General features: G+C 43.9%; 1 protein-coding gene across 1 annotated transcript in view; it reads right to left on the bottom strand.

The window, feature by feature from the left end:
- Positions 1–22,225, bottom strand: part of FRMD4A (FERM domain containing 4A) — a 287,505-nt gene extending 265,280 nt beyond the window's left edge. Inside the window, exon 1 of the mRNA XM_025202284.1 lies at positions 21,848–22,225. Coding sequence (XP_025058069.1) covers positions 21,848–21,913 — 66 coding nt within the window. The 5' untranslated portion in view covers positions 21,914–22,225. The remainder of the gene's footprint in view (positions 1–21,847) is intronic.
- Positions 22,226–23,553: the final 1,328 nt, after the last annotated feature.

Raw genomic sequence — 23,553 nt, 5'->3', positions numbered from 1 at the left:
GAAAGAGTCAGGCAGAGTCCCGATTACTTTCACACAAAGTCTATTTTGATTTGTTAGCTCTCTTGAAAGTGTCAAAAAATATTAAGACTTCCAGGTAACCGTGAAGGTGATCCCAGCATTTGTCTGTCCAGGTAAAGGTCAGATTAAATCAATTCCTCCAAAATACTCATGAACAGTCAGAAAAAATAAACATCAGATTACACAAATAAAGTTGATGCTTGAGCAATCATAAGTGATGTTCATATCAGAGCTTTTATACAGGGAACAGTCTTACTATTCAGGACAGGCCTCCCCCTCCGTCGTCTCCGATTGATAGTTATTTGTCTACTTGTGAATAATTCATTGCAAAGAAGGTTTTTCACAAATTATTGTCATTTTATACCACACTTGTCACCTTGGGATGCAAAGCTGTTGCAAAAGAGAGAGAGGCACAAGTGGAGTGCAACACAGTAAGTCTCTTCTCATGGCATCAAATTATCCACAAATCATTGCTGTCATTATGGCTAGTGTTAAAAAAAGGTATCGGTAGGCATGTCTGCATGTGCACCCGACTAAAGTAACCGCTGGTACTGCACAGTCCTGGTGCTGTACAGGTTGTTTCTGACCCTACTGCGCAGTAGCAGCGGTGTCATGGTTTGTGCCCGCCAATACTGTGTTGCCATTGCAACGAGCTACATCACCATAGCTCATCACTACAGTGACGTACCATCTCATGTAGATGCGCCCAGTGTCATTTAAGCAGCCCACAGGTCATACTGGGCTGCTGAAAACTCAAAGCAGCATCTCCAAACTTCACAGGAAGCGCTTGGGTAAACCCCTGGAAAAGCAAAGGGTTTTATGAACCTGCATACAGTTTGGAAAATTTGTGTTTAAGCGACTTCACCTGCGATCTGCAAATCTCAGCAGCTCTATCAGGGAACTTGCTCGGTTGCAGTGTCTAATCCAATGCTGACTGCTTCGTTCAAGCAGACTGCAAGAATGGGTCTTACAAATGAGGCACGCTGCCAACCAGGAATTCTGCAAAATCAACTCCATTCATTCCCCTGTTAGACCCCCACTACGACCCTTGGTGTGAATGGCTATGTACCACTTGGCTCCAACATCCATGCTGCAAGATGATTAACAACAAGGCATACGCTCTGAAGTATGTCATGTCTAGTAGAAAAAGAAAATCAATGAACCAGGACTAGCAATAAATGCCAGTGGACTGTGAGATAGCAATTTTGGCCTTGGTATGCGTCTGGCCCATTTCACTGGAGGGTAAATAGGCAAGAAGTATAATATTCTTTCCCAAAGGTCACAATATGTCAGCAGTAGAGTGTGGGAAAACCCACCACAGACTTAGCCTGGGAAGCAAAGAGACAGATTTTCCTCTGTCCTGAATTCTCTCTTCTCAAGAAAAGTTTATTTATAGACAGACCGAAGCCTCCTTCCACATTCTCATCGTATTTCTAGTCTGAGATGATAACATGGGAACTTTGTTTCAACAGTTTCTTTGCTGTCTGCTTGTAATGGCAAAAATAGTCACCCATAGTTTCTCTGTGACTGGTACACTTTAGGGACATCAGGTGACTATACATTTGGAATGGGAGCATCGCAGGGAGCACCAAATCCTACAATTGGCTACACGGATGTAAACCCTGAATGGCATCAATAGAGTTGCCGTAGACTTAGTTGAGGTAATCGACAGCAGAGTTCTGGCTCAGTGGGTGCGTCTACACGTTCATTAATGCATTGCAACTACAGAGCATTACGTTTAGTACCTTTAATAACAGGTACTAACTTAATGTGCCATAATTGATGGTACTGTTCAGTAGCCCCAATGTACACTTTTTTGTGACACTAATGTGCAGTACACCAATTCTACTGTGCATTAGTGCATTAGCATGGTTTTTGCCTGCCACGCTAATGTGCAGTAGAATTAGTTTAGTGCACATTTAGTGTCTCGTGTACATGTGCCCAGTGACTCCTTGCTGTGTTTCCAAATCTTGGCTTATCCCTCTTAGTGACTGCATAAAATTAAAAAGCTTCTGGTAATAGGCAATCTAGTATGAAAATCTACTTCCCAGTGGCATTTCAGCCAGGTTTCGTTGAACTCATGGAGCTATGCTGAATTGTACCACTGGACAAGGCAGACCTAAATGCATAGGCACAAGCTGTCCCATCTAATTTAAAAAACACTTTTCTTACCATCTCTCTCTCAGTTGGATCAACCTTTTTTCATATATGAAACACTTCATTTAATCTCGAGATTGCCTTGCCTTTTTACCCAGGCTCCATAATGTCAACCTTTAAGCTCTGAAGGAATAGGTGCTGGCAGACTTTGTTATAAGTGTGTGCTGGCTTTCTGCCTTAAGGATCAACATCCTGTGTCTGTTGCGCAGCATTCCTGAAGTCAGGAAAATAGTTGAGGAAGGAGTCAACATCTGCTTTTAGCAGATGCCTTACCCTAACAGAAGCAGAGAATTAATTGCAACAGGCATTTGGCAGGTTTTACATTAAACAGCATACTGTAGATCATCCCCTTGCATGCATCCACGTCACAGATGTAATAAAGATTGCTACCCATCATTAAGTGAATTACATTAGTAATACATGGAGGTACTGGGAGAGAGAGTGTCCCTGAATGTAGAAGTAAAGCCAACGGAGGGGGGAGGGGAAATAATGGCTCAGAAAAGGATGACCTTGTGGTGCAGGCTCTGGATTAGGACGTGGGATGTCTGGTTCAAGTCCCAGTTCTGACACAGACTTTGTGTGGCCCTGGTTCAATTTCTTATTCACTCTGCCTCGATTTCCCCATTAGTCAAAAGGTAGGATTACTAGCTCTTTGTTCCTCTCCTAATGTGCCTAGTCTATTCAGAGTGCAAACTCTTGGAAACTGGAAACATTTCCCTTCCCTATATTTGTACAAGACCTAGTGGAACAAGCATCCTGGCTGGTGGTTTCTGTGTTACTGGAATATGATGAAAGGAGATGCAGTGTAAAGATAAGGGGAGACAGCCAAGGTAAAAATTGCTGCAACCAGGTTCTTTCTGGAAACATTCATCTTACATGTATTCTGTCTGTTCACAGAGTTGTGGTAACATCTTGAGATTAAAAAAGACAAGCAAATCTTAAATTACCAAGTGGGAATGAGTGAGATGAGCCTTTTTATTTTTTTTTTAAACCAAACGACAAACCAACCAACCAACCTACAATTGAGGTTGATCCTAAGCATGGAAAAATAGAGACAGCCATGAAAAAGCCTTACTCTGCACTCTTGCTTTCTGGACTTCTGGCTTTCACTTTTCCTTTATAGAAATATATGATGTGGTTTCAGCAAGTTCCTACAAGCCAGCAGACAACATAAGATGTGGTATTAGCATTGATGCTGCCTCGTACATTCATATTAGTGTCGCTATCGAGAAAAGTGAAGAGTGAGCTAGGAAAAAGCTTGTGCAAGTCATGCCTGGCTGTGCGGCGCTTGAGTTACGACCCTCCGTCTCACTTGTGGACAGTTATGATTAATGTAGTGCAGAATCTCCCACTCCCTAGCATTGTGTGAGCCTGTATATTCTCTCCCCATGCGTGTTCATCTCTACGTCTATGCAATATTACATATGCATATGCGCATGTAATGTACGGCACGGAGGTAACAATTCACTCCAGTTATCATGAGCAATTACTAAGCTTCTTGCCCTCAGTTTCAAGGTCCTTGGCAATTCTACCCCTTCCTTGACTGCTGTAGTCTCTCATAATGCCATCTCCAACCTCCTCTTGTTCCCAGCAATACCAGCCTTGCCTGCCTGTTTGACTGCTTCTCAGGAAGACCCTTCCAGACCTCCTTCTATGTTGCTCTTGGTGATGGAGCACTGTCCTGGGACTGATCTGCCTTAAAACCCCCTTCAAGACCCACCACTGTCACAAAGCATCAGTAATCAAGCGATGGCTGGATTCTATGTTTGAATGATATGTGTGTATTAGATCTCTCTGCCCTTTCCGGTATAAAAACTTAGGCTAGCCTATCAGACTCCTCACAAAGGGAAATCAGGCTCTCTCCGACTCCCTCCTCAGGTTGCAGCTCACGTGGCAGCACAATGAGTGATGGTTACTTGCTCGAAATTCCCTGCTGCAACTGATTATGGAAGGAATGGCAAGACCAACGAGTGGGAGGAAGCCTGGCCGATGACTACTGCTGGAGAGAAGAGCCAGACAATTCTCCCAGCTGACTAGGAGTTTCCATTGAGAAATTGTTAGGCTGAGAAATCTCTATGTGCATGAAGTTGCCAATGCAAGAGTTGCTGTTCCCAGCATCAGGTCTGCACTGCTATGAGTTAATGCTGTTTAGAGCAGGCAAGGGGCTACTCTGATCTGTTCCAGCTGGGTACGATCCCGAAAAGGGATCGTGCACTCCAGGGTAGGGAGCACGCCATGAACTCTGGATTAGCCTTTTACCCTAGGTCTGGTTGCGGCAGTTGGTGCTGGACCTTGCATCAGATGAATGCTCTCCCATTCTGGGGGGAATTCACTATTAACTCAAGGGAAACCGAATTTTTAGGGAAAGTCAGTCTCCCGCTCCAGGCAACATTCACATTATGTTGCAGTAGCAGCTATGAAGACACCGGACACTGATCCCCACTTCCTGCAACTGTGAAGTAAAGTTCAGCTCCTGTTGAAGGCTGTCACACCCTTGTTAGAGATCTCAGGAACTATATTTACTCTTGGAAATCTGTGGCTGGGGCTCGGACCCTGCAAGACAAAATGTGTGGGTGGGTTCCTATGACCGCACAGACAAAAGGACTCCACAAAACCACAGGGGTCCTATCTGTACAGATACTGCTTTGCAGCACGATCCATTTGTAGAAACGAAGCACAAGTGTAGGGATGTCCATACCTGCATACAAGGGATACTCTGCTGTGGTTCTACAATATGAGGTTTTTAAAGTTTTGTTATTGGTCCTAGGCTAGCACCAAGGAGCCCCAGTCATGAACCGATAAAATTTGCTAGGAGCTGTAAAACTGAACAACAACCACCCCACCCAGAGTTGGGATCCCAAAGGCAAGTTAGGGGCCGACTGCAATTTGGAGTGAAGGAAGTGGACCCACTGAGAACGGAGGGTCCCTCAGCTCCTACCAGCTGCAAAATGTGTCAGCGGTGACATCTATGAATGTGTTACAAACAACCAAACAATTCCAAATGACAGCTGCGTGAATAATTGATTTTTTTGGTTCACTTGCCAATTGGGCAAGGTGGGGAGGGGGGCAAAGAAAAGTGTGAAGTGTTGACAAAATAACCCAAATATTTTGGATCAGAGTCAATGGAATCAAAAAGCTCAGTTTGAGAGGGGTTTAAAACCCCCCCCTTTTAACCCTTTACAAAAAGACTGACATAGCTCTCCAAACGTACCTTAAAATATGTTACTTTGAATGTGTCAAAACACTGATTTTTTCAAAGCTATTGTTTTTTCCAGTGGAAGCTATTGAAAAATTAAAACAAGCATTTCTAAACGGCTTCAGTCGATTCAAAATGATGTTTTTCAGCAAATTAAGTATTTGGCCAAATTACTTTACCCAGCTTGCCACTGAACAATTGTGGGAGCTCTTCGCATCCCAAACACACAGACAAACCAGACTTACAAAAGTGCCACAGCTGAGAAGTCAGTGGATGAACTGCATCTCTCTAGTCCTTTATCCACAATATCCAAACTACAAAGAGCCATGAGTGAGCAAAGTGTGTTTGGGCACTTTAATTGAGCAACATTTAAGTACTAGAAAAGGTGACAGGCAGGGTAGTTCCTGTGCAGTTTGCATGCACCACAGCAAGTCTTGGCTTAACGTGGCACTTCCACGGGAACTCCGAAGCCACCTGGGTTTTCGATAGGTCAGCAGGGAGTAAACCCATGATTTAAAAAACAGCTTTTGTTTTCAGTAGGTTGCCACACATTGCACCCTGGGCAACCAAAGTGGACAAATGTTAGTAGCTAGATGGGATTCCTGCTTTTTCTACAACCATTTTGTCATCTCTGTCAATCGTCAAAGCTAAAGGGAACCTTGTCCCTCAAGGTCAAAGCGCTGCAGTCAGCGAGAGCTTCACTTCCTGAAGGCGCAACATAATTATGTCACTAGTGCATTTAAAAAATAAATAAATGGGTGGGTAGCTGGGGTCTCTGGGGAGATTGGAGAACATTGACAAGAGCGCTTTATAGCATCTTAACTTTTTGATCTGCTGTGTGTCAAGTTGCCAAGTGCTGTCATATAGGGAAGCCTCACTTCCCTGGTGCTAGCAGTTCTGTAGAGGCTCTAAGAACTGTGTTCAAGATACTTTTTTAATGAGCATTGTCTCTGACGCATTTATTCTCCATGACCTATTACGTCCTCTCCTCACCTCCGGCACCAACAGGATGCTGGGAATGACAAGAAAGTAATGAACGCCGTCCCATTTCACACTTGCTGTTTGAGCCAGCTAGTACCAGTTATGACAGTGCACTGTCATACAGGGCACGCTGCTGACTAGTGAGCCCAGCATAACCCTCACAAGTACCAAGAGCTCAGAATATCACCACTCGCAGTGCTCACTACCATGCATTTCATGTGTGCTCTGCCTATATTAATTCCTAGTACATCACCATGCAGCTCCAACCAATACTGATTATGAGACATCATACAGACCCATCTAGTACCGATTATTAGGACCATACATCATCATACAGCCCCAACTAATATCAATTACTAGGAATTATTCCAATAGTACCGACTACTACCATGCATCATCATAGAGCCTCTGACTAGTACAAATTGTTACATATTGCCATGTAGAGTTTACTATGACCCATTACTACCTTCCATACTCATGCAGCCTGACTGGTACTAATTAGGACACATCATCATACTCAACTCCCTAGTACCAATTTCTGCATATTATGACATAGTAATCAGTATCAGCAGGGGCTCACTGAAGAGGTAAAGTCTCAACACAAAGAAATCAGAGCTTACCCTTTCCACACTGCGCCTCCTCAGTGATCCATATGGTATTTTGAACAAAAGTCTTCGGGTCCTACTGGGAGTCACAGCTGTCTGTACTACCATAGTGCAGAGCTAGCTCGGACGTGTGTACGTGCTAGTACACGGCGGAGAGAGGCTTCTTTGTAAATAAAACTTAAGAGTCTTGTCCAGATTTTCCAAATATCAAGTAGCTGAGTGGGTTTTTACTCTAGACCCTATGAGTCAAGATGTGGTTTGCTAAAGAGAAAAAGCCCAACCCTGTAACCTTAACAACATGCTTCAAGCAGCAGATCTCCAGCTTCCTTCGGTTTCTCTCAGCATAGTTTGCTCAGCAGGATCGCTGTGCCAGAGGTGGAAGAATGAAGCTTCTGGGGAGAATGTTCTAAAAATGTCAACCTCGCTTCTTTTAGCTACAGATGGTAACCAGGTCAGTTGTCTAATCAAAGCTCTATCAGACTTATTATACATTTCGTCACATGACAGCAGACCCCTCTGGTTTGCTGTATAGTAGATCACATGTTCACCTTAAAAAGAATATCTGGTGTATCACCATCTGGTGCAGAGATTAATGTTAAACCCTGCATTCGGATATTACTCTCTCTCAGACGCACGAGAGCACAGACAGAGCAACTGGCCTTTAAAGGATTCTCTAGACGGCTCAGTTACTACAAACGTTTTACTAGAAAGGCTGTCTATTATACACAGTACAGTGACCACACGGTACACAGTGCACATTCACACACACAAACTATATCTATATGCACGCCTCTACCAATGCAAATCTGCATGTCTGTATGCTCATTTAAAAAGGTTTTACTACCTTCATATATTCTCACATTGTTATACTAGAGTTTGCTGTAACTTGTGCTCCATGGGATCAGCTTTAATATAGACTCCTATTTCTCCTTCGTAAGCCAACAACACTGTGTAATACACAATGACATTTCCTTTTCCAGAAGAGAGAGAGTTAAAACCGTCTGTTTGCTTAGTAGCGCAGAAACGGTTTGAAACTTGCCAGGTTCCTTCCATTTCCTGCAACGCGAGCAACTATCCCAAAGCAAAATCGCTTTCAAAACACGTGATCATTTCCATGTTCTGCTACTGGTATGGCTCCACTTTGGGCTCAGAATTAACCTCTGCCAACAGTGTCACTCAGTTAGTCACCTCTATGCCATTGATCTGAACTGACATGGTCTAAGAGAGAGCAGGAGGAGGCATGCTGTCCTTGCTCCGAGAGCAGTACAGTTTGGGCCAGAACTCGGCTCAGCTCTTCAGACAGACAAATCTCCAGCCCCCTGCCCAGAGCTCAGGTTAAACTGAAAAAAAATTAAAAGATTTTTGTGGTCAAAGTCTAAAAGTGGGTGCTGGGAATAGGGGCTTAAACTCCATTTTAAAAAAATGGAGAGAAAAGAAGAAAAAAAGGAGAATGTATCTGCCTGGCATGTGCACATGCATTAAAAGGCAGTCAAAGAAAGAACAGCAGCTTGGTGTGGGAACCTCCAAATATTAAAACAATCAGCCTTTGTTCCTAATTAGTTCCATGTGTGTGTTGCCAAATAAGAGCGAGAGACAGGAAAAGATGGAAATGTCTTAAGCATGACTGACTCACGTGGATTCTTTATATAGACTAGGTATAGGGTTACATTCTTTTACCTCTGAAAATTAAAAAAAGTTCTTCCATAATAGTCATTAAAAAAGAAAAAAAAAAGGGTACCCACTTGCATGCCTGCAGGAAAACAACACGCGGAGCCACATACTGCTCTCACGTATGCCAAGAGGAATCATCCTACTGATGTCAGTAGGTTTGCCGCAGTGTAAATAAAAGTCAGCATTTGCCCCATGGGGAGTTTTGTCTGAGCAAGGACTGAGTCATGTCTGAATCAGAACCCCGGGGTTTAGCCCAAAGAAAGAGTTTTCTGGAGGCCAAGAAGAGACATCTCTGTTAATCCAATTTGAGGTCTTGTGAGCAGGAACCCTGTGAATACATCAGGCCTGACGACATTAATGCCTTACCTAAATTGTTCTCACATTTTCTGCCAGAAGGATGTAATAATCCCCTTGGATTGGATGAGTCACGTGCAGCAACTAAACCCAGGACCCTTGAATGAGATGCTTCTGCCCGAGCTGAAGGACCAGCTCTGTTAGCTCAGCAGCAGGAGTCTCTTGGACTTCTCTACACATCACCGTGCCGCTAGATGGACGAGGAACACTATGCATTTGCCCTTTACCAAGCTAGATTGGGTGCTGGAAGACATCTAGCTGCAACAGCATAGAACCCATGGGCTGATTCAGCCTGCCAAGTCCCGTGCTGCCATGGCAGGTTGGCTTCGGGGACCCAAGCTAGCTCAGCTACCTCTAACATCACATGCGTCTGTACTGATTTAGGAAGCACCACAGGGATGCTTGCTAAGTGCCCCACCCTTGCTAGTCACTGGCAAGAGGTTCTTCGGGTCTGGAAAGTTAGTTCAGTTGCACAATTACCCCTATTTCCCCGTCATTTAAGGCTATTTGATGCTCCAAAGCAATGGAACAACAAATTCCTATCATCAGGAAGCCTGCACAGCACCTGGAGACTACAAGAAATCCATTCCCTCTCCCCACGCTATGAGGTTCTTCTACAGGCTGGCACCAGTGAGCACCCTGCAACCATCATAAGCCTCATTGCCTTCTCATTCACACATCTGCAAATCAGGAACAGCTCCGCTGAAGCACGTGGAGTTTACACACAATGTTGTTGTTGTTATGTGTGTGGTGGGGAGGAAACCAGACCCACTCTATTTGCTTTCTTGTTAGTTTATTTCTTCTTGTTTTTCCACGAAAATATTGTCAACGTTCAAGTTGACCTGCTAAACTCACAAGACTACAATTAAACATATCGGCTTAGTACAGACAGTCAAAAAGACTGAGGTTTAATTGATTCGATCTTGGCAAGTTAGTCTAAGCTGTGTAGACTGAACTGATGAGCAAGTGAACAGACATTCACCTTTGATTCTGCAAATGCAGCCACATGCCTGCAGTGGCCAAGGCCAGACACCGGGAGCGCTAGAGCCTCCTTGCTTAGCTGGAGCAAACAGCTTGGGCCAAGCCTAATGCACCCACCGTGCGGACGGAGGAGCGGGGGTTGCAGGGGAGGTGCAAAGCATCCTTATGCTGGGGGACCATAAGCTAACGTGAATCAGGAGGGGATCTGGGACAGAAGTTCAATAAACCAATTTAACTTAAATAAGTTAAACCTGGATGGATGTAGCATCAGTCTTATCTTAAACCTGTTTCAGCCATTTTGTAAGTGGTTTAAATGCTCTGAACTTCTGTCATGTTACAGATTTGAACCGGTTTTTGATCACTTATACCAGTTCTGTATAAGTGTAACTTCTGTCCCTAGCCATCATCTCTGTTGGGTCACAGAACAGGGATGCAATGGAAGAGGAACTCCTTGGGTTTCCTCAGATCACTCTTGCAATTGGCATCAGCCAACACTTGCATAAAAAGGTGAGATCCCCACGTGGAAGATCCCTACTGTATACAGATCAGAGGATGGACTGGCCTGGTGCCTGTTCTGTTAGGATCCGTTTCCTTAATGGCTAACCTAAACCTTAGACAGAAAATCCCAGATAAAGCACCACAGAAAGAAATCAAAGCCAAATTCAACGCCAGCAGAACATCCTGACCTGGCTTACCGCAGCCCCTCAACAGAGACATGTGGTATTTACGTATGGCTGAAAGGAGAACTGTTTAAGCCAAATGGATGCTCTTAGTGCTAATTGCAGGCTGCCAGGAACTGTGGTTTGTGGCAACAGGGCATCACAGGGAATTACATTCCAATACATTATTATTTCAGACTCAAAATCTTGTCGTCTTTAATGAAAAGGGGGAGGTGAAAATAAGCTTGCCCAATGCACAATGTGTGATATTTAGAAAGTAGGAGTCAAATTTCAGATCAATAAAATGTCCAGTGGAGTTTAGCAAATGGAAATAAGCAATGCTGCTGACATAAATTGAAATGCAACGTGCTAGATTGATGATCTATTGATAAAAGCTCCATTTGACAATACAATCCAGAGTAAAATAATTAAAAGGCTTGGTTTTTATTATTATTTTTTCTTAAGAAGAGCAGAGTGCGTATAGAGTTATCCTTGAAATCAATACACTGTGTCTTTTTCATGAGGCCACTAATTTAAAGTACCAAAATATGAATGTCTAATTACAGGCACCTCACATGGAATGTTTCATTCCAAAGCGTTTGCACAAAAAACCCCAAAACAAAACAACACAAAAAAAAGATACGTTTATTTTCCAGCATTTTTAATTCCAGATCTCCTGGCTAACAATCCCCTGTGCTGCCATATTTAAAAAAAAAAAAAAAAAAAAAAAAAATGTAGTTTGTATCTCCTGGCAATCTACTGAGCTGACAAGCTGAAGCCTCTGAAAGAGGAACTGTTCTAAGCACTCACCTGTAGATCCTAAGTCTATAGTACTCACCTATAGATCCTGAAGCAGCATTTCACACTTTCCTGCCAACTAGCAATTCTCACAGTTGAAGAAGCTCCACATTTTTTGTTGTTTTGTTTTACATAGATGCAAAAGTATCAAATAGGACAGCAGAAAAATACTGATTACTGATGCCTTTGATCTAGGAGCAAGTCATTGGGCATTATCAATCAGTTTACACTAAGGGCCAAATTCCTCCCTTGCATCCAGCTGCTAGCTAACAACTGGCCATGCTGAGCAGCCCAAAGGAAGCAATTGTGGTAGAGTCATGGCCTTTCTTCCCCCACAGCTGTCCATCACAAGGGACCAAGAGGCTCCACTGGCCATGCAGGTGTGTGTCACCGATGGTCTGACTTCTGAGAAGTCGCATCAGAATCCAAACTCCCTAGCACCAGGACCTATTCTAGCTGTTTTGCTTCCCTCTCCCTCAGTTACATTAATGGCTTAAAACCCAAAAACAAGTCCACAAAACAGCTCTAGAAATGCAGCCCCATCAATTCTGCTACTGCCTAGTTTGCTAAACTGAGCCACCCATCATTAGCATATCCAGAGATATTATGACTGCTCCTACCCTGACACAGCGTAATGCTGCTGGCCCTGCAACTCTTGCATTCTCTCAGTGGCTCAGACGGACTTCAATCTCCTGCAGCAAGTGCTTTGGAACTAGCCTTCACTTCCCTACATCCTAGGAGAAGAAAAACTTATTGCGGGGAATTCTGAAGGCTGCTTTCCATTAAACCTGCAGTGCAATACAGCCCACTGGCCTACCAGCTTCCAAGAGGCAGACAAAACTCTTCTTTCACCATCCATTTACGTCACTCCTCATTCAGGTAACCTAGGCTGCTCCTGTTCCTCACCATTACACCAAACAGCAAGTTACGCTGTACAAACATGGCTTCTGTAATCGCCTGGTTAAGTAGCAATTCAACACAACACAAAGCCTGGCCCAGTCAATGAACACAGTCTGGCACCTTGGGTTCCACAGACCGTATCATTTAGCCCGTGTGCACATCTGCTGAAGAGTTAGCACTGTGGAAATTCATTGTCACAGAGGTGGGACCAGTACAGTTGGGGCCCAACCAAAAGTCTGGGAATTGAGGATCTTTGAATTCTGGGGAGGTTTATATCCAGATATGAGTTGCTGCGGGCTCAACCAGGCCCAGAAGAAAGGAGAAGCTACAGCATCAGGGAGCGTGACACGACAGATGTCTTCTCAGCACATCCAAGGCAAATCAAGGTTGCAAAATTTCTGGCATCTATCAGTTAAATTCAACTGCTTGAGAGATTTCAGCTGGACGGGCAGGGTTTTGGGTGCTCCAGTTTGCTGGAAGAAAGAGGCATAATCCCATAATGGAGCCTCTAATGAAAGCGTCTTCTTTTAGATGGTCCAAATCTGCGAGATGCTGAGCACGCTCAGGCCTCACTTATGTTGATGGGAGCCAAGCATACAAAATGACACGGGCACAGATCCTAGAGGGGCGAGCCCGGTGCAGACCCCAAAGTGCCTCAAGAGCCCGCGGGTGAGCTTTGGGGAAGGCTGTTGGTAAAGCTCCTTTCCAGCAGTAAGAGCAGATGGGAACTACTGCGTGTTTGCACTATATTCGAAGAATAATCTCTCTGTTTTACTGGTCCTGTGGGTCAACCCCTGCTTCATAATCCCCTAGGGGTTTCCTTGCACATACTTAACTCATGGCTTCTATATTAGAGACTTTGGGATCAGTGAGTTTTACCGGTTTCCCACACAACTCAGAGGCCCGGTAATTACCGAGGGAGGAAGTTGTCTGACACAGCTGACCTCGAAATATGCCACTATAACATCCTGGGGGGAGCATGGCGGGGGTGACCTTTGACCTCAGAAACTTACATAAACAAGGGGGATATTTGGCAGCAAGTCTGCATTCCCACGTCATGACTAGCAGCCTGGTGTGACATGTATAGTAGGAGTTGGGACATGGCTGTAAAAATAGTTTGGAGGCCAGACCCCCAAACCCCACCGTCTCCTGCGGGAACTGCAGGGGTACAGCCCAGGACCTAAAGCAGTAGTGGGGTTGGTCTTGAATGGTACCAAGCCTCCTCAACTCCCCCTGATTTCAGTAGGAGTTAAGGGCTCTCTGCATCTTATGAGAGGTAATGAGCTCTTATTAAGGCTGGGTCTTAAAGTGATGGGCAGACCAGGCCAAAGAGCACTGTGAAGATATCTTTCCTTTTCTCCTTTATGCTTCTTAAGTTTCTCACAATTTAAAAAAAAAATTTAAGCTTTACCCTTGTTATTTCTCTTCAGATTCTTGACTAAATAATTAAAGCAACATTTAGGGAAAAATAAGTGTTAAGAGAAGATTTCATAGCTGTAAGGGAGAAAACCACGGTACAGAGCATAGAAGTATTCAGAGAGGGGTTTGTTTGGGGTTTTTTGGAGGATCTCGAGTCCTACCAGACCTAGGAAAAAAAAGACGGCATGCCATTTTTCTCGCTATTACTGAAGTCTTATAGGAGAAAAGTAGCCATTATCCTGTAACAGGAACGACAACAACAATATTGACTTGCTCAGATCTGCAGAGACACTGTCAACATGGTCAGAACAGTTTTAAAAGTTTAAACCTATATCAATTTAGGCCAGAAGGGACCAATGTGATCTTATTCAACCTACTGCATAACACAGGCTGTAGACACTTATCCTGTAACTCCTACAAAGCGTATGCTCCAGATCAAACAGCAGTTACATCTTCCAAAAACACATCCTCTTCATTCCAGAAGGCTTCACATGAAGAAGAATCCACCGCTTCCTTAGTGGAGTTGTTCCAATGATTAATTAGCATCACTGCTCTGTATGCTACTGAAAAACACACTAATTGATTGAATACTTGCATCTGTCTACATTGACAGTCTATTTTTGGAATATTACCAATCTTGGCTGGACTAGTTTAGTCAGGGGGTGATTCTGTCTTGAGAAGGGCGCTGGACCAGAAGACCTTGTGAGGTCCTTTCCATCCCTATTTTCCTATGATCTTGAACCAATAAATCTAGGCTGCAGTTTCAGTTTCTGGTTTTCATGCATTAGCGCATTACTGGTGAGCAAAACCTTGACTTCAGCAAAGCGGCTTCACCCAGAGACACCCAGTTTTATCTCAGTCATTACAGCTCAATCCCTAGCCAGTTGGCTATGAACAAAAAATTGTGGCCTAAAGGACAAGAGTTGACTGGAGAACTAGACCCTATTTGGGGGTTTTTAATCACTGCAGAAGAATTTATAAAATAAATCCCAATTCCCTTCTCAGCCCTAGGGAATTTGGAACTTAGGAACATTTCTCTTCAAAGAAGATGACCTTTACCATTAGGAGGGGGAAGGGGAAAAAACCCCTCCAGAAACAAACTTACACAACAAAGAGCTACTTAATGCACCCTTAGAAGGATGCTATATCAAGCACGTCCTCCAAGTGATAAGCCACCTTAACTCTCACTGTAAGTCAACAATTAGGGCCTCAACTCTGCTCCCTGCAATATGGTGACAAAACTCCCATCACCTTGGCAGTGCTGCCAGTTCAGGCTTTCAACAGTTCTGATCCTCAAACACATGCACTGGATGAAGAGGGTAAACTGGGCAATGCTCTTGGCAACAGAGAGAAACCCTCACTGGAGCTACTTCAAAGCTCTGATCCTTCTGGTAAATAAATGGGACTATCAACTATTCCACTGGGGCCAATGTAACCATTCGCACTCTTGCATTATTCACGAGTTGCGAAGACTCAAAGGACAAACTAGCTGCTTCCTCTTCCATTAGCACAACGCTGGCAGGCAGGCTAAACTAGGCAATTTATTGTTGCCATATAGATCAATGGATCACTTTACATTTTGATAATGCCTTATTATTGCATTTGTGATTAAGAAAAATGTACTGTTTGGACACCAGGGATCGATAGCAACCACAACAGTGTTTCCATGCCTGAAGCATGGAGGAGACTGGCTGTGCACTTGGTTTACTTGGTAGATTTGTTTTCTATGCAAGTCTACCTAACCTTCTTCCAACACCCCCCCTTCTCTCTTTCCAATGCTGTCACAGATTTTGATAACTGGTATTGATTGCCTGGTTTATGAAGTAAAGCCAGTACAATGTAAACAGTGTAATTGCACCAATAAGGGGAAAACAAAACACAATTTATTTACAGTATTGATTGCTAGAGCTATCCTACATAGCTACACATCTCTTCTCGATCTTAAGATCTGCTCGCCATGCTGGGAATGAGTTTGGCCAGTCCAGGATCAGGCAAGACGGGGCAGTTGGGTGGCCATTGTGGGCATGCAGATGGCAGATACCACTCACATTTTGCATTTGGTCGGGCTTATTTGCACTTGCCCTAGAAGCAAGTTCTCAAAAATCAAGTGGAAATCAGTCAGGTGGTGCTTTACAACCAATCCCATGGTCATTTGGATTGAGCAAGGGAGGCAGTCTTCTTCTGCTTAGGTGTTGCATTGGTAGGCACCTCTCTCCATGTGTAACAATTAGATCTATTCAGGGCTCAGCAGCTGGTCTTATTACTCAGGCCAATCGATCAATTCTGAGCCCATTTTTCCTAATAAGAACTCTCTTAGGCTGCTTGCTTTTGGTTCGATTGGGCAGGTTGGCCTTCTCAGTCAACAGGTCCTCTTCTTCCTTTAGTCCGCACAGTCATCAAACTGCCTGTTAACATATTCCTCACAAGCTATTTGAGCTATGGAAAGCCATGTGATGGTGCCAGGATTTCACACATTATTAGAGCCTTCAGAACCAGACTGCTCACCTGGTCTCTAATTCTGTGCTTCTAATTTTGGCCTGTTCCTGTCTGTGAATCCTCCTTGGTGTCCAAATGCTGCAGCGCTCCTGCTCAACAAGCTGCTCCTAGAAAGCATGCAGCTGATGACAGTTAATTATGAAATGTCATGCCTGATGCTTCCTTTTATCTCATCTCACAGAAGCCACAGAATGCAAAGCCCTCCTGTGCCCTTTTGTAATAAGGGAAGGGAATTGTCAATGTGGTGGCAGCTGCTTTCCAGACAGTGGGATGACAAGGTAACACATACATTATATGCTCATGGAGGGGTTGGGGAGGAAGATGGAAAGAAGGGGAAGGGGAGTGGTAGCTCATGAAAGGCAAATGCAACATTTTTGGCCCCTACAGAAATCATATAATCTGGAAGATCAGTTTTGCAGGGGGAGTATCAAATGCAGCTCATGTCAAACCCTGTGCTGGCTTCTTCCCTGAGAAGCTCCATGGAAGTTGCTCCAGATGAATTACACCTGATTTATGCACCTGGAACCAAGGATCCGCAAATCTTTGTCAGCCAGGATCTGTGGCCTCACCATTTGTTAATTTTAGCCCCAACAGTTAGGAGATACCTTATGGAAAGGCGCATGCTTACAGAGCCCAGAATCTCACTTGAGTCCAAATGACCCACCCCTGCAGTCCTTGCTCAGTCAATATCCCACTGAAGTCCCATGAAGTTAGAGGGTTTCCACTGAATAAGAAGTGGGCGCATACTGTATTTTCTTAATACACCATGCCCCATAGTGCAATATGCACCTTGTTTTTGAAAGCCAGAATGAAAAAAAATATCTTTCCTTGGAGTAACGGAAGTTTCATAGTGGGTAGGGTCAGAAGGGACCCGAGCAGATCATCAAGTCCAACCCCCTGCCATGGGCAGGAAAGAGTATTGGGGTCAAATGACTCCGGCTGGGTGATTATCTAGCTTCCTTTTGAAGACCCCCAGGGTAGGAGCAAGCACCACTTCCCTTGGAAGTTGGTTCCAGATCCTGGCTGCCCTGACAGTGAAGTAGTGCCTCCTGATGTCTAGCCTGTGCCTATCATAAGTAGTAGGGGTAGCTAGAGAGCCCAGACTGCTCAGTTTTCTTCTTCCTGTGGATTGCTGAAGATTTTACTTTCCATTTCACCACGTAATTGGCAGAACCTGCTCTTACCCTATTTCATAGACATTAGGGGCTGGAACGGATCTCATGAGATCATCGGGTCTAGCCCCACCCCCCGTCATAGGCGAGAAGTCAGCTGGGATCAAGTGACCCTAGCAAGAAATAAATCCAGCTGTTTTTTTAAGGAGTCCAGAGTAAGTGCTTGCACCACCTCTGGGGGGAGTTTGTTTCAGACCCTGGATTTCTTGCACATAAGGCTCACTCTAGTTTCCAGCAGCTGGTTTTTGAGAAAGAGGTATGTTACATGCAAGAAAATACAGTATGTTCAGTTCCCAGCTGTTGCTTCTTATTACCTGCCCAAAAAAGTTGGCTTAAAAGCTCACCTATGCCACATAACATGCATTCATGGGGCCTTCAAATTTCACCTGCTTGCGAGTGGGGTTCCTGTTAGGCCAGGCCTCTCTTGGTCTGCTATCTGGTACTATGTCAACCAGTACAGCCTGTTACATGGTCAGTGACTAGACCAGTGCCCCCACTGGGCTAGCCTGGGTGAGGAGGGTGTGTGGACAAGACCTGTCAAAGGGCTGATGAGCTCCTGTGAGCCAACAGCCATCCCTACCTGGAGAGGAGATGGGCGCCACCGGGTCACTTGGCTTGAAGAATCACCAAGGATGCCCAGCATCTAAAGTGTCCCAGTGGTTGCAGCGGCCTCGGGACTGACTTGACTTGGGAGTGGGTTTAATAAAACTCCACTGAATGGCGCTGAGTTCCCACAAAGGGGAGAGGAAAGAAAGAGAAAAGTCTGCAGGATCACATGCTACAATTACCCAGCCTTGTAAGCAATCTTCTAGTTTGGAGCACAAGAGGATTGAAACGGCAGCATTACAGTGATAGATCGCCTCACTCTCCAAGCAATAAAACTGACGTCGATGAAGATGTATGGTTCAGATTGTTCTTTGGGACCATGCCCAAGAGGTTCTTGTTACTTGATAGCCTCTCTGCCTGCAGCTCACTCCAGCTCCTCTGGGCCGGCCTGGTGCTGTTAATCCCAGTATTAGTTTTCCTGGGAGTGGGAAAGTGCTTGGTAACGTCCTAATGACCCTAGACAAACCTGACCACTAGAATGATCTATTACCATAGCAAGTGCTTTATGCTTTGCCCTTACCTTGTATTGAATTTCGTGTTTACTTTTCTGCATCCTGTCCCCGGTTATTTTTAGTACTGCTCAGTGCACAGCTGGTTTGGCCGCAAATGGTGACAACCGCTGCCACAGTGCAAGGCAAGCCAAGATGCAGGAGTACATCATTTGGCTCAGATTTTGCCCGCTTATTAGGGATTTTGTTTGCTTACTCCAATCAGGCAAATGATCCTGCGTAGGAAGAGAAGCTCACAGGTAGTTTGGATCACAACAGTCCCGATAAGCGCCACAGATCAATGCAAACACATTAACCCAATTTATTCTTCTATGCACTAGTTCTGCACATAGTCTAGTTCAAGGTCCCCATCCTGAATTTCAAAGCAGCATGTCAGGCTGATCCCCTAGATATGTTAGTCATGAGGATGGCATCTGGCACCTCTGGACTTTACACTCAAGTGAGCAAAGGTTACGCATACCCAAGAGATCATTTTTGCTTTGCCCTCTGATCATTTTTACCACCCTCTGACAGGTACCACCTCTACTGCCAGAATGAAAAAGTTGACCAATAAGGGGAGATTTAGGGGCAGGTGAAGCAAGGACATCAGAGGCAGGCTAAATATAAAACCACATCTTCCTTCATTCTTCCCCTAGTACTTCATTTCCCATATTGATCTTAGTCTTTTAAAGACAATAAAAAGAATAAGGCAGTTAACCAACCTGGCATCTACTTTTCAATGACAGATACAGAACTGATACTTTTACTGTTGAGAGGTGCTCAGATACAGTGGTGACAGCTATCTAGACAGACAGACAGACAGACATGTGATTTGTCAGGGGATTATCGAACACTTGGTTCCAAATGAAACCTGCAGATCTGGACCTGCAACCCAGATCTGCAGGGGGAAGGGTGGGGTGGGGGTTAGGAATCTGGATCCAGATCTGAATTTGTAGCCAACTCTCTCTCCCAGTTCCAGAGGTCTTTGCACAAAAACAGATCCACCCTTGGGACAAGACGGACAGATAAAGTGGAAGAATAGACAGAGACTATGATTCAGCGTGCAGAGGCACAGTCAGACAAGATGCCAGGCAGTACTGAATGCTCTTGATTGTCACTGAGTTCAAGGGGACTTGAGGGCACTTGGCATCCAGCAGGAGGTGCTCAAGCATCTCAAAATACCACCATTTAGGGTCACATTCATAACAGGCCAACCCACAACAACCTACGTTTAATTGAGGATTTTACTGAGACTCACATATGGATATATACAGACACATGGTGATGCTCCGGTGGTACAAATGAGTGACTCTACCGATTTCAATGACCTCAGTAATCTTTCATCCACTCCGTACGTTATATGCCCTCCTGTTTTTTGGGTTTTTTTACTGAGGCTGAGCATTCACACCTATTTGGGTTTCTTCCATTTTGATTTTTCTATCCCCTTGCCTGTCTGAAGTCTTGGCATTTGTACAACTGTCTCAGTGAGGACCAAATGGGAATAGAGGGCAGATTATCCAATGCCAGTGGCAATCGACTGAATTTGGTTACAGGACGGAGAAGAGGCTTGCCCTGATGCTTAGACATGACCAGACAAATGTGGGACTAAAAATGCTGCCAAGAGTGCCCCGTTAAGTTGATCCTGGTAATTCCTATGCTAAATATAGCAAATACTTCAAGTACCAAGTGGTAAAGCACTTTTAGACATCCGGCACTAAATGAAGACTTTTTTGGTGGAGTACAGGGAATTCAGTCACCAGGGTACTAAGTCCAAAATATTTCAGGAGCACTGCCATTCACTTGATTAAATGATTCAGAGTTAGGAACAGATGACACTTACTGTATCACCAAATAAGTTTGTTTTAAAACAGTTGCAACTGTACACAGAAAGCATTAACTTGTTCACAAGTCCTTCCAGTGCAAAGGGACTCCTACTGACTGCTGTTTTCATGAAACAGCGATGTAGAACTGTCCAATTTTCATAGTGTTTTAAACTCTTAAGTACCTTTCTGTGCATAACAACTGGAACATGTGGAGAAGGGAGTTCAATTAGGGATGCCCTAGAAACCAGGTGAATGAGACATTCTCATGTGCCTGGCATATTTAAGTTCCTCCTCCACAGCAATGCAACAGCAGGGATGGAAAGCCCTGCCCAGCTCAGAATACTCTGTAGCTTGCTGGTTAAGGCACTCACCAGGTGAGTAAGATAACCAAAATCAAGTCCCCACTCCGAACCAGCCAAGGGCTCTGAAAGTACATCTCCCACAACTGGGGGAGTGCCCTAACCACTTGGCTATGGAGTGCAGAGGGAATCTTGCCTTCTCCTCAACTCTGTAAAAGATAGAAGTCTCTAGCCCAAATCCTCTTGCAAAATGTGCCAAACAACTGAAAGATCTCATTCTAGCATTGCCAAAGTGATTGATCTGTTTTGACATTTCAGCTAAAACAAAATGCAAAATGTTCTGAATTCAAATTATTCTGGCCACCCCGAACCCTCATTCTGCAGTGAAATCAACAACTTGCAATAGCAACAACTCCCCTAAAAAATAAAATAAAAAATCTCCTGCAAGATAAATGTTGCAACTAAAAAAAGAAAAAAAAAAAGAGGGAGATTACACACTGGAAGATGTCATTAATATGCTTTGGTATGTTTTAAAACAGACTGTTATTTAAAAAAAAAGGTGGGGGGGGGGACTCATATTCTAATCTCATTCTATTCAGGGCCAAATCCAAAAGATGTGCCATTGTTTAATGCAACAATCTTGATATTAAGAACACAATTTGGGATTTATGCCTGTGTACGTTAGCTGGTATCAGAATGTGGACACATCCACGAGGAATAAACTTCTTTTTAAAATTAAAGCAATTAACTTTGTTCCATCATTTCTTAAAAAAAATAAAAATAAAATAAAAATTAAAACAAAAGCCTAGGAACTGTTCCAAGCAGGAAACAAACAGCATTCAAATTGCAAAAGACTTGATGTGGAGGGTTAACCAACTCCATCGCTGTAGCTTTCAACATTCACTTCTACAAAAATATTCCTAGAAACAGTGAAGTTCAAAGCCATCTCTCTTGCATGAACTTCCTTAATCATGTGCACTATTTATAAAGCAAATCCACAATATATATTGTGCCTTGAAGTCACACGTGGCTAGTTTTACGTATTATCATTTGCAATAAAATGATATTGCTGTTCTACAGCGCTCTAGGACGACTGGACATTCGGTTTGTCAGGAAATCCTGAGGGATGAAGTCAATGAAACACTTTAATGTACCATTACATTTGTATGCCTCTTTCCAGATTATTAACATCTTGCTGTGAATAGCAAATTGCTGTTTACTTACAAACACATCCATCAGCAGGTGTTCCAGCGTAACTTCAATGTCCTCTAGTTTGGCTGCTAAAGTCATTGTGCAGGGAAACGTTAGCTCAGCAAGAGAGCCACCCTCAAGAGTCCCAGTCCAAGTTGGCTATGTCTGAAGCTATTTCACAAACTATAACAAACGAGCTATTTACAGATAAAGAAAAAACAAACGGTGAAATCAACCATAACATCTGAGCCTCGGTAATTTTTGGACTCGGTGCTTCTCAGCCTAAAACCTGCTCTCACGGTACCGACCAAAGGACTGAGGATAATTCCATGTGCGCAAAATAAAAGCACAAGCCAAAGAGTATCTGTTCTTTTCCTTTGAGAACTTCAGTCAGCAGCACAGCATTACATCTGGGAAACTACAAGAGAGAGAGAGAGAGAGAGAGAGAGAGACAGAGCGGGAGCGGGAATGCAATAAACTGCCTTTGACTATGACTGATATTTATAGGACTACTTGTTTTGGACTCCAGTCCATTTCTCTGTTCATTTCTGACCTTTCACAAATGGCTCGGCACACTGGAGTGTATTGTAAAACGGGGGCAGCAGGTCCCACAGAAGTTGGCTGTGACCGGTGCTGGGCCAATTCACACAAGCATGCCATGAATAGGTCTTTGTCAGAACATATCAGGCCTTTTGCTATAGCTGGTGACAGAGAAGAGCACAGACGTGTAAAAAACAAGGAAACGAGGGTTATTTGAACACAAATTTTTTCCTTGGAATATTATTAGATCCCTTACCCAGTCCCAAAGAATCAAAATAAAACCCAGGGCAAATGGTTCCCATTCACTGCTGAGCCTGAACGGGAATAACCTAAGATGCTCTTTCAGGATTCAACTCTCCAGAGCCCTGAGCCCCTTCACCTCCTCTAAACATCAGCAGAAGACCCTTGCAATGACTACTAAACACAGTTAAATCTCATCAACTTCAGCATCTTACTTCATTAACCCCAGTGGCAGCCAAAAAGCACTGTGCATTCTCCAGGATCAGATTCCTACTCTCATATTTTATTTAAAAAAAACCAAACAAACAAAAAAACCCCACACACAATAAAAAGTTAGAAGAAACAGGTCTATGAGCACAAACCCAAAGGTCTTGCTATGTGTGTGTCCAACTATATGTTCCCACTCCCATTTAAGTCAAAGGAAAAAAAGAAATAGTTGAGTTCTTATGTAACACTTTTATCCCTGGATCTCACAAGTACTTTACAAAGAACGGTAAGAATGGATGGGTCCAATCCAGTGGGCCTCAAAGTCAGCTGGAATCCTTTATTGATTTCAGCAACCTTTGGACTGAGATTATTATTTCTATTTTGCTGATGAAGAAATTAGGGCCCAGAGAGCAACAAACCTCTCATATTCATACCAGAGGTCACTGGGTAGACACAGGGACATAACTTAGGTTTGCGGATCCCTAGGCTGAGCTCTGCTCACTGAATGAAGTGGTCCCCCATGAACTTCAGTAGGAATGGGATCAAGCCACGCACGATATTCCTTCATTTAAAACACCCACAGAAGCTCCAATCTTGCAAAGTAACCTTGGCATATTTAAAACACTTAGGAGGAAAAAAATATGGGGAGGCCTCAACCAGAATTAATACACCGAAGCTTAAAGAGGTGGAAGATGGATTTGGTCAACACAGCTCAGTGGGACATCAAGTCATAAATTCCAGCTAACCATTCT

This window comes from Alligator sinensis, unplaced genomic scaffold (genome assembly GCF_000455745.1).
Source record: "Alligator sinensis unplaced genomic scaffold, ASM45574v1 scaffold1216_1, whole genome shotgun sequence".
Lineage (NCBI taxonomy): Eukaryota > Metazoa > Chordata > Crocodylia > Alligatoridae > Alligator > Alligator sinensis.
The sequence above is the reverse complement of the archived record's forward strand: the minus strand, read 5'-3'. Positions and strand labels throughout refer to the sequence as shown.